The 11,951-nt window shown below is 42.6% G+C and overlaps 1 protein-coding gene across 1 annotated transcript; it reads left to right on the forward strand.

Moving 5' to 3' along the window:
* Window positions 1-65: 65 nt before the first annotated feature.
* On the forward strand, window positions 66-11,231 carry SFT2D2 (SFT2 domain containing 2). The gene is made up of 8 exons (XM_042868214.1): window positions 66-202; window positions 405-491; window positions 659-744; window positions 1,532-1,613; window positions 5,033-5,068; window positions 5,195-5,253; window positions 5,954-5,983; window positions 6,585-11,231. The coding sequence occupies exons 1-8, from the start codon at window positions 140-142 to the stop codon at window positions 6,622-6,624; spliced, it is 483 nt and encodes a 160-aa protein (XP_042724148.1). The 5' UTR covers window positions 66-139; the 3' UTR covers window positions 6,625-11,231.
* The last annotated feature ends 720 nt before the right edge of the window (window positions 11,232-11,951 follow it).

Genomic DNA, 11,951 nt, shown 5'->3' on the forward strand with positions numbered 1-11,951 from the left:
CCTCCGACTACGCGCCCCGGCAGGCTCCGCGCCGCCGCGCCTACCTGCGCCCGGCAGGTACGGAAGGGCCAGCGGCCGCGCGGGGCCTGCCGGGGCGTGTAGTTCCCGGGGCAGAAGGGAAGAGCCGCCCGGCCGCGGCATGGACAAGCTGAAGCGGGTGCTGAGCGGCCGGGACGCGGAGGAGCCCGGCGCTCTGACGGAGGTAAAGCCCCGCTGCCGGCACCTGCCGCCCTGCTGGGGCCGCCGCCTCGGGGAAGCCGCCGGGCCGCTCGTCGGCCTCTGCCGCCGGGCCTCTGCTGCCAGCCGGCGTCGCTTCGAGCCGCGGCCCCCGGGAAGCTCAGGCACTCGGGGTTGTGTTGGTAACTAACGGCGGTAACGCGCACATTCTGCACCCTCGTTTCCAGGTTATCGACGCGACTTCGTTGGGTTGGGGCACCCGAGTGAAAGGCTTCATCGCGTGCTTTGCGTTGGGATGCGTGTTCTCCCTGTTGGTAAGCGCTGATTGTTCTGAGCTGGGGAGGGCCTGCGAGGATCTGTACCCTGGCTGAGGTTTCTGGGTCTCTGAGAGCACCACGCTCGGTTCCAGTTAGATACAGCACGCTAATCATTAACAAGAACGCTAACTCACGCGCTTTTCTCTTTCTCTTCTCCTTTTTAGGGCAGTTGTCTGCTCTGGGTACCAAGGAAAGGGCTGATTCTCTTTGCAGCATTTTACACGTTGGGGAACATTGCATCGATTGGAAGGTAATGATCTTTTATGTTAGTTCTCTAATAAAGGTGACAAGCTGGACGAGGTGTGGAAGTAGTAAAAACCAACCTGTTTGCGTGTGCACATTTGTTTATGGAGATGCAGAGAATCACAGAATGGCCTGGGTTGAAAAGGACCACAATAACCATCTGGTTTCAACCCCCTGCTATGTGCAGGGTCGCCAACCAGCAGACCAGGCTGCCCAGAGCCACATCCAGCCTGGCCTTGAATGCCTCCAGGGATGGGGCATCCACAGCCTCCTTGGGCAACCTGTTCAGTGCGTCACCACCTCTGTGAGTGATTGTTCTCTTTTCGCTAAAAAGAACAGCACCTCCCTAATAGCACCGTGAAAGAAAGTACTGTGAAGACATTGTTTACTCATCCATTACAAAAACAACAAAACACAACACCAAAGGCTCAAAGTCATGCATTGAGCATTGCAGTTTTTAGTTTTTGGAGGTGTGTTTTTTACCCCACAGGATAATGATACTTCTTTGCCATTTTGCCTTTGATAACAGCACCGTGTGTTTGTGAGCTCTGTCTTAGCAAACACCTCTGTGTTACAGTGGGACTGTCTGATAATCTTTCCTGCTTGTTGTAAAGGTTCTTTTCTCCCCTTTCTTTTGTTGTGCACTGATTTCTGTAACAACATTGCGTGCTGGTATCCCATGTGACAAGAGAAAAGTTTACAAAATAACCACCCTTCATCACAAATCTGGCTTGGTTTCACTTTTGCCTCTCACACCTTACGTGTTCATCTTGTTTTGTTTTTCTGTTTCACAGCACTCTCTTTCTTATGGGACCAATGAAACAATTGAAAAGGATGTTTGAGCCTACCCGATTGATTGCTACTATTGTTATGTTAGTAAGTATCAAAGGAATCAGTTTTAACTTATAGAATCACCAATGCTGGAAAAGACCTCTAAAATCATGCAGTCCAACCATCCATCTAGCACCAGTATTTCCCCACTAAACCACGTCCCTTAATACAACATCTAAATGTTTCTTGAGCACCTCCAGGGATGGTGACTCACCTCCCTGGGCAGCCCTTTCCAGCACCCAGCTATTGAGCCCTTCCTTGTAGGATGATCTGTGTCTCAGGATGTGTTGTGGGTGGAGTTCTTTCTTCATCTGTACAGTGTGGTGAAAAGGTGTGTGTAGCACCAGCACTTTCTTGTAAGAAATGGCTGAACCAAAGCCCAATTGTAACACCAAATAAGCATTAAGCATCTGTAGCTGCTGTGTGTAATCCTGCACAAACATTCTTAGGGTGCTTGAGGTCATGTCATGGTGTTTTCTTGTTGCTTGAAGATGAAAGGTAGGAAACTAATTTTCTTAAAAGTTGCACAGTGGAAGTTGCTAGATGTGTCTTATCTTGCATTTTGTATTTCTTGTATTTTGTATTTCTTTATACTCCAGATCATTTGCTTTAAAAAAACTGTGTTGGTATTTCCAACCTGCTAAAATATTTGTTTCTGGCAGCAAAGGGAAATGGAATCTCTGTGCTGTGGTGATCTTGGATTAAAAATAATGCCATCCCAGCTGGCTGATAGCTTCAGGTTTTGAAACTCATGTGGCACAACAAAATGACAAATGCAGCATTCAGCTGAAGTCAGCCCTTCCAGTTGTTTTCATCTTCTGAAGATGGCAATTGTGGACAATCTTTTATTGTGGGGAGGCGTTGCTGGTAATTCTCAGAGTTCCTCTTGTTTATCAGGTTTTTTAAGCTCTTGTACTTTCTGTTGGAGAGTCTAAAATCTAGAAGGTGATTTAATTTGCAGGAAACTCCTCCCATTATTCAGTGTGAATGCCTTCAGAATATTTGCTTGATATCTGCATTTTGTGGTTTGTATTTAAAACTCTGTGAGGCTACAGACAGCACAGACAGCTTAGGACACTGACCATGTATGCTGACAGATCAGCAGCAGTCAGGAAACCATTGTGTGGTGTGTTTGTGCAGTTAGGCTTCTTGGAGTCAGGAGCATGCCTGGAATGCACAGTGGAATAGAGAGGTAGTAGATGTATGATGCAGTATGTACACCAACACACAAATAATGGGAAAACTACATTTAATGCTGGTAATCATGGTTGAGGTAGTGTGTGTGATTTCTTTGGCAGTACATATGCTGCTGTCTTGCATATGCACTAGTACATGTCTCTTTTTTTTTTTCACTCACGTGGAAGAACACACGTTACAGTCTGCAGTAGCACAACAGGAGGTGTGCATTGCAAATGTCTTTAACTTTCTGCTGAAGAAAGGTGAAGTATCAGCATCTGCCATAGCTAAACAAACTGCCACGTCTTAATTTGAAAATGAAAACTTGAACTAAAAAGTATCTTCTGTTAAAGCTAATAGTAAAATAGGAGATAATCCCAAATGGATTACCAGTTCCCAAAGACATAATGTAACGATGTGAAAAGAAAACATGGCTGAGTGGTTGTGGTGGGCTCTGTGTTTAAACAGGGACGTTACAAAGCAATACCTGAAAGCACTTTAAAGTGTGTTGTGGCTTTAATTGACAAGAATTTTTAAAAAGAGTGAAAAGGATGATCCAGGGAACTACCAGTGTGCCAGCCTCACCTCTGTGCAGGGGAAGTTCATGGAGCAGATCCTCCTGGCATCTGTGCTAAGGTACATGGAAGTAGGAGGTGATACAGGATAACCAGCATGGCTACAGCGAGGTCAGGACCTTTTTATGTTGGTGTGACTGCATCAGTGGACAGGGAAGAGTCACTGATGTCATCTGTCTGGACTTCAGTAAGGCCTGTGACACAGTACCCCACAGCGTCCTTCTCTCCACATGGGAAAGATATGGATTTGATGGGTGGATTGTTTGATGAATGAGGAACTGGTTGTGAGACCCTTCTCTGAGAGTGGTCGGTGGCTCAATGTCTGGATGGACAAGCTGTGTCCCTCAGGGGTCTGTACTGGGACCAGTGCTTCTTTAACATCTTCATCAATGACATCAACATTGGGTCTGAGTGCACCCTCAGCAAATTTATGGATGACACCAAGCTGTTTGGTGTGGTCAACATGCCCAAGGGGCAAAATGTCATGTAGTGGGACCAGGACTGGCTTGAGCAGTGAGCCCAGGTCAACCCCATGAAGTTCAACAAATTGAAGTGCAAGGTCTTGCACCTGGGTCATGGCAACCCCCACTGTCAGTGTATTCCCCACAACTGGAGGATGTAAGGATGGTACACAGCCCTGCTAGAAAGGACCTGAGGGTACTGGTGGATGGCAAGCTGGACGTGAACAAACGATGTGCCCTCACAGCCTGGAAAGCCAGCTATATCCTCCTCAGCATGGCCAGCAGGTTGAGGGAGGTGATCCTGCCCCTCTGCTCTGTGCTGGTGAGGCCTCACCTGGAGTACTGCACCCAGATGTGGAGTCCTCAGTACAGGAGAGACATAGACCTGTTGGAGTGTGTCCAGAGGAGGGCCACAAAAATGATCCAAGGCATGGAACACCTCCCATATGAGGACAGACTGAGAGAGCTGGGGTTGTTCAGCCTGGAGAAGACCTGAGAGCGGCCTCTTAGTGTTTAAAGGAGGCTGTAAGAAAGAAGACAGACTCTTGGAGGGTCTGTGGTGATAGGACAAGGGGAAATGGTTTCAAACTAAAAGAAGAGAGATTTAGTTTGGGTATAAGGAGAAAGTTTTCATGGTAAGAGTGATGCGGCACTAGAGCAAGTTGGAGGTGGTGGTGTCCTTGGAGACATTCAGGGTCAGGCTGGATGGGGTTCTGAGCAACCTGATGTAGCTGTAGATGTCCCTGTTCATTGCAGGGAAGTTGGATTAGATAACCTTTAAGGGTCCCTTCCAACTCAAAATGATTCTATGATTCTACTAATACCTCTAGTTTCAAGACAGTAATGGCCTTAAGAATGAACAAGTAATGTGACACGTACAGAGGCAGAAGAAAGAGTCTTAACTGGCAAGTCTTATGCTAAAAGCTGAAATGCAGAGAATGCCTGTTCCACTGAGAAGTGTATGAGGAGAAGAAGCAGGAACACACTGGTGTTGCACAAGTGTGGAAGTCTGCTGCTCTTGCTCCTTTGCAGGCATGAATGTGTTGTCTGGAGATATCAGACTGGTGTTTTCTCATTGCTTCAAAAACACAGTAGTACGAGTGTTTTAAATAAAGGGAACTCTCATACCTCGTTGGATAGAACTATGAAATGATGTTATCTGTCTCTGAAGGAACCCATTGCACTGTTAGAATATCTATGAAAACTGGAGAGTTGTTTGTATGTTTAATAGAAATCATTTGTTTTCTTCCAGTTGTGTCTCATATTAACGCTGTGTTCTGCTTTTTGGGTGAGTATTTGAGTCCTGTATGTATATATATATATATACTGGAGTATATTTAAAAAATGAGAATCTTGCATGGTTGTCTTACTGGCTGCTGTGTTTCCTCCCCTTCTTCCTGCCCTTCTCCCTCAGTGGCATAAGGAAGGACTCGCGCTCCTTTTCTGTATCTTGCAGTTTTTTGCCTTGGCATGGTAAGTGATCTCCCTTATGCATGCCCCTCACTTGGCATTAGGTGTAACAGAAAGTAAAGAGGTGGATTTGAGCTTGTATGTATGAAAGGGTAGGAAGATTTTGTACCCTACCATTCCCCTGGATGCAAGATAGTGCACCTATGAACAGGTGACATATGGCTGCTCATTGTTCTCTCCTTCCACTTCTGGAGGTTCCTTTTGAATGTGTTTAATTTCTGTGAGCTTAAGTAAAACTTCTTTTTCTTTTGTCTTTTAATCAATTTGATGCTTACTTCGCTTAGTATTCTGCTTTTAGAGACTCTGTACTTGTTAGGTCAGATGATCCAGATGTGCCAATCAAGTTAAGCATCAGTTTTCTTTAAGTTACCATATTCTCTGTAAAAAGCCATTGAATTAGTACAGGAGCGGGTAGGGATCTTTACCCAGCCCTCAAAAGCAGTCTTATCTCCCTGTAGGTGTTGGAACACCAGGGCTGCTTGGAACACTGTTTCACATGCCTCTGCAGTGTGCCCTCTGATTTTGCCATTTCTCACTGTGGCTGAGCTAAGGTTACTTGCAAGAATGTTCCTTCCTTTTCCTCACAACATCAGGGCTTCACTTTGGTTGTGTATCTTGCAGCCCTCTGTTTAGAGCAACACAGTTATGCTTTTTGTGACTCCAGCATAAGCTGACGAGTAACCTTTACATTGTTCCATCTTAGGTACAGCATTTCCTTCATACCATTTGCAAGGTAAGTTTCTCTGCTCCCATCCCTTTTGTCATCTTGAAGCTTCATGGTACCCAAGATTACTATGTGGGAGCATTGTGATGTGTGGATTTAAGCTTTTCTATGGCAGTGTTTTAGGAGGAGGAAATACTTGTGATTGCTTAAAAATGGGACTAAGCATATTCTCTGGTGGGGAAACACGACTTAAGTGTAACAAAATGAGAGGGCTTCCTGTGAAAATATAGAAGTGTGCAGCCCATATGCTAAATTTAATGTTTGCCTTGAGAATGCCCAAATGCTGGTCCAAAATACTACTGGGCAGATGTATTCTTTTGTGTACTATTTTTTTTTCCTTCCTTCACTGTTCCCCCTGCTGTGAGCACTGTTACAGCATTTGAGCACAGTTTACGCTGCTTTCTCAGCTCTGCTCTTCCTATGGGTGCTATTACCATTGCAGCTGAGTGGGTACGGGGTGAGCAGACCTGCTTGCCTGTAATGCAGTCATGCAAGCCATGTAAGCACAATTAACAATCTCTAAAGGTGTGTTGGTGGTGCTGCACCAGTGTGTAGTGAGTCATCCAGCAGCTAACTGAGGTGACTGTTTTTTTCTTTCTCCTGCCCATAGGGATGCTGTGAAGAAATGTGTGTCTGTCTGCCTGTCCTAAGAGGAAAGCCGGATGCTTCACAAAGTTCTAGGAAGCATAGCAGAACTATGTTAAGATCACTGTGTTTGTACTTTGCTACTTCTGTTCTAAATGAGTGCCTTTTGGCTGGTTGTTAGAGGTTAAGTGCGGTGAATGCAATTGCGTGTTTTTGGTGTCCGTGGGACAGAGCGCTCACGTGACTAAATGGAGGTCAGCCTGGAAGAAGAACTGGGCTGAGACCCAGACTTTGTTTTGATGATTCTCATATGAAATTATTTGTTTCTGCAAAATTAACAAAGTGACACGTGAAGTCTGTAAAATGGAGCCCTTGATTCTGGTGGGACCATGCCAGTCTAGAGGATTCCTTTCTGAAGAAGAAAAAGAAATCTGTTGCTAGCTGATTCCTGACAACTCTTGTAGTAGCCTTACATCACTTAATCTTTGCACTATTTATATCAGATAATGGAATACTGGTGCTCTTTTTCTGCCTCTCTTGCAACATGTTGGGTCTATGATGTTTTCAAAAGGCTTAATTCCAAATGAAAAGGCTGTTTTAGAGTACTTATGGAATGCTTGATTTTGTTTCCTTAAATGAAAAAAAAATCATTTTCAGTTTAGATTGACAGTGTTTTCTTAAAATACATAGAGGGGACATTTTCATCTGCGAAGACTGGTTCCTGTAAGAAAAGCACTTGCAAAATTGGGTTAATCAAGTTCTTTAGTTTCCAGGAATAATGAGTTCTTTGCTAATGACTCCAGCTGAATGCAATACATTCAAGCTAGGAAACCAATTTATCACTTGACATGAGGTGGTTCTCTTCTCCCCAGCTTCAGCACAGGAGCTGTGTGAAGCTGAGGGCACGACAGGTAAGCTGAGACAGAACCTGTGTGTTTCCTTTCCCAAAGGACAAAGTCCCTGTTGATAAGGTGGAAGCAGGCTGGTGTTTAAGCAAGTCCAGGACAGGAAAAAGACATTTTCTTCTGAACCTGTGAATAAGTTAAAACTCCAATGTGTCTTTTTTGTAAGTGAAATCAATTTCATTTTTCCTAAAACTCTCTTCTGCACTCGTGAATTTCTTCTGCTCTGAAGAGGAAGTACAGCTTTCTGTTGCTTTTTTTGTGTGTTTGTGTGTTTGCTTTTTTCACCAAAGGAAGCATTCAACAGTCTTGCTGCCAGCTTCAAACAAACACTGAATGGTCAGTATCCAGACTCCAAGGCCATTGCCCATTCTTCTAATCTTCTGAGCTATGTGTAATCTTGTACTCCCAAACCATTTCAGCGGTCTCTTGTTTAACATCTGAATGCAGGTTCCTGCTTCTACTATGTTGGATACTGTTAACTGTTCTTGCCTTTCCTATTAGCAAGTTGTCTTGCTGGAAATGATGGCTGTGAAGGTCATTATCCAGTGAACTTTAATTGATTTGAATCTTCTTTCCTGATCTACATAGACTTTAGCCATCTAACTGCATTGCATTTGCATAGCAAGTCCTTGACTTGCACCACAAAGACTTTAGGCTAGCAAAAGCCCGGATCTATTCAGCAATGAAGTACAAGCCCACAGTGAAGTAGAATAATTCTGTGTGGTTCTCAGAAAGTTACTAGAAACAGAATTAACTCTACACATTAATTGTCCTTCTGATAATTTATAAAACAGTAACAACCCTCCATGAGTATCCCCTCTAAAACCAAAAAAATATCTTTTGAGGATATGAAAGGGGAACTTCAACAAGCTTTCTCTGTTTTCCAGCTGGATAGAGGTACTCTTACAAAGCCATTTGAACAGAAAAGGCCTTCTTGGAAATGTGCTATGTTGGGATGAATCAGTTCTGTGGGATGACTTCCCCAAGTGCTATTTCCTACTGCTTTTCTTCCTTTCTTTCTTTCCATAGGATTTTGAAGTTAGTGTTGAAATGACTACACTGACTACTACTATTACTTTTTTTTAATAAGGACTTAGTTAAAGGCTCAAGAGAGACTGAGAATTAAAGAACACCTATTTGTTTTCTCTCTGACTCTGGATATCTAAATGGATGTAAGACTTTTTTTTTAATGAGGGAGTATGTTCAAAACCTAATGTACATCTGCCAAAGGGCCCCGTGTCAGGCTTCTGTTAGGGCTTGGAGAATATATACAGAATTCCTTTGTGTAAGACTAGTTGAAATAGAACTCCAATGCCTTTCACATCCCGGTGTTTGCTTAGTTTTAATATCTCTGGGTGTTCCCAGAGAACTCTACAAGTATAGTCTATGGTATTTTTCCTTCCCCCCTCTGGGAAAGTTCTGTTAATTTGTATAATCATTCCAGGCCTATCAGCAGTCAACATAATGGAGTTTTACTTCTGTTTCATTTGTGTTTTTTTTTTTTAATAGTTCAGATTAGGAAGAGAAAAAGGCTTTTGCTTACTCCTTGACTAGCTTTTGCAGGGCTGTAGTACCATGACTCTCTAGCATTTTCCTTGTAAAAACACTAGATTTGCTGCATACTGCTTTCTCAATTTGTATACTATAGCTAAGTGGGACCTTTTAGTGTTGTGAGCACAGTCACTTGGAAGTAGGAAATTTAGACTCTGGAACTGCTTCTTTCACTACCAAGAAATGGTAAACTTGAATGGATTCACACACACTATTTTAAAGCTGTAATTCCAGTTCCACAGCCACGTTTGATACAACAATAAAAAAGAACAAAGGTTTATTTGACTGTGTAGCACACGAGGCTTTAGCAATAATGCCCATAAGGGAAGGGAATTCAAAAGGAGATGGCAAAGACATGGGTGATCGCCATAGTGCCACTAGGATTCATGTTCCTTCTGGTGTTGTGTTCTGTTCTTGTGAAGGTCAGATGGCACAGAGATTCATTTCCTTGCCAATATGTGAAAGCTACTCAGGGTTTGTCACTTCATCTACAAGCAGTTTTGATTTAAAGGTAATTCCTCTCTGTCAGAGCAAAACACTGTGGATTCTTACTCACATATTTGGTTATAGTTACACACAGGCTATTGCCAGGGTTAGCAGTAGAAGATTCTTCTATCTTGTTCAGATAATTTCTGTGATGGAGAGGTAAACTAATATGAGTGTGCCCTCTTGACCGGTTTCAATCTGAATTAGGTTATACCATTTTTGTGATTAAGACTTCTATATGTTTGGAGTTGATTTCATCAGCTTTGGTTATCTGCTTACCAGGAAGCATGGTGGACTTTTTTAAAGCCCTCTAGCTTTCTGTCGTAATGTCCTTCAAGGCAGGAATGTTTGTCGTGTGCACTCTGCTGCAAAGAGATAATTGTGTTTTAAATCATAAGGCTCCTTCCTTAATAAACTTACACACTTGCCTACAGCACTTAATTCAAGACTGACTTTCGAAAGAAAGTTGGATGCCCATCTCAGTAGAGTTTGGTGCTCTACCAGAAAGTGTTTCTTGAAAGCCTCACTGTTGATCAACTTCCCCATTGAATTTTGGGTTGTTTTGGTTTGTTTGGTTTTGTTTGTTTGTTTGTTTGTTGTTTTGGTTATTTTTAAGTACTGATCACTGTAAGCAAGCAGTCTTAGCATGAAATCTGCATATCTGGGATCAGCCCACTTTGCAGATACAGTAGAAATGGAAATGGGTGACAAGGGGTATTTGTTCCCATAGCACTGAGATTCAGAACATGAGAATGTGAGATTTTTTCATCACTCCAGGGTTTTGCTCTGGTTGGTGTGATTGCGAATGCTGATGCTATCTGAGATGGTTCTACTGTGCTGATGTGAACAACTTGATCTTGCTTAGTATTTGCTGTAGTAAGACTGCCCATGAGCTGCTCCAAAACCCAAGGAAGAAATCTCTGAACTGATTTAAAAGGATTTTAAGAAATCACATGGAGAAAAAATTAGAATTCATAAGGCTTTGTTTAAATACTTAGTATGCAATGCTGGGAGAGAGAGGAGTTGTTGCTATGGGATGGCTTCCAGCAAGGTTGCAGAAGGACGGGTCTGGATTGGTTGCAACTTGTGGGTAGGTGACAGCTGTGCCTGTAACGCACTTAGGGGCTTAGAGTGCTGCTGCTTACATGCAGTCTGAGGCTCGTGTTCAGGAAAATCCATTGTGGAAAAACACGGATCCTTGAAGGTTGTATGCTTCTGCTGTGTACTGAGATTGAAAGAGATTTGTTGAGTTCGTGAAACTGGTTCTTACTCTGTTTTGGTACTTAATCATGTTGATGAAGACAAGATGACCGTTGCTGTTGTGGACTTCAAAACCGAGGAGGAGGATGACATATAAACACACATCTGTCTTAACTATTGATGTTTACAGCCATAGCAAGTCCTGACCATGTAGGACAGAAAGCACAAAAACGGTATATTTTCTTAAAAGTGTGTGCCTCACAGTCTTTTGACAACACAACATTTTTTTAACAGCTGTGGGAATTGTTTTGTAAAATAAAAACTGAACTCTCAGAATTTGACCACAACATTTTGTATTGTTACTGATTCTATTTGTTGCTCTTTTTCTGTGTATTTGCACTGTTTGATTTCTACTTTGATAAATATCTTTTTCCATATCTTTTTCTGTAAGGAATCCCTCACTTTCGAGTGTTGTTTTTTTTTCTTCAATAAAGTTGTAATTGCATTAAACAAATTGCTTTTGCAGTTAATTTGGACGTTTTAATGATGACTCCAGACGATGCTCAAATTGCTGATGAGGTGGGGGTGATACGATTATTTTTTTTTAACCTCAAGTGTCAACATAATTTTGCCAACAAATTATTGATTTAGTCTGTGCTACAGAGCAAATTACTCCTCATTCCATTCTGTCAGCAAAAATTATTAGTCATGTCTCTTTCTTTGTGAAATACGTGCATTCTGAATACTGCAAGTAAAAAAAACAAATCAGTGATTTAAAAATGCACATGTCAGAAGTAGGGCTAGAGGCAGTGACTCAGAAAGCATATCTGTTTCAGTTGGCGTGTCACATGCATCCAAAAACTGGCTGTGATTTTAATTTTCCTTACCTATGTGGTGGGCACCAGCCTGCTTCCAGTGTCTTAATTTTTTCCTCTGAGTGGTAGGGCAAACCCAAATGGCTGCCATTTATTTATCTTAATTGCAAGGGTGGTTGCAACCCTTGAGCGTTTTGAGAGATGTTGTGTTTTCAGTTTTGGTCTTCTAAGAAAACCGTCTCAAAGCTGAATGCACTGAAATTTCTTCACGGGAAGGTCCAATTTTTTTATTTTTATTTTTAATAGAAGAGACCTGTCTTACTGTAACACAGGAACATGGTGGTTCGTATTTTATCTTTTTGAAAAGAGCTCAGGAACCCGGGGAGTTTCATATAACTTTCATACTCATTGCTGTCTTGATAAGAATCTAAACCT

The sequence above is a fragment of the Lagopus leucura genome, unplaced genomic scaffold, assembly GCF_019238085.1.
Source record: "Lagopus leucura isolate 7727_CA_CO unplaced genomic scaffold, USGS_WTPT01 Super-Scaffold_100001, whole genome shotgun sequence".
NCBI classification, from domain to species: Eukaryota; Metazoa; Chordata; class Aves; order Galliformes; family Phasianidae; genus Lagopus; species Lagopus leucura.

Excerpts from the sequence above, each read along its gene's own strand:
- SFT2D2 (XM_042868214.1), top strand. The coding sequence starts at position 140 with ATGGACAAGCTGAAGCGGGTGCTGAGCGGCCGGGACGCGGAGGAGCCC. Across the intron at positions 745-1,531 it reads AACATTGCATCGATTGGAAG|CACTCTCTTTCTTATGGGAC; the intron begins GTAATGATCTTT and ends TCTGTTTCACAG. Across the intron at positions 5,069-5,194 it reads CGCTGTGTTCTGCTTTTTGG|TGGCATAAGGAAGGACTCGC; the intron begins GTGAGTATTTGA and ends CTTCTCCCTCAG.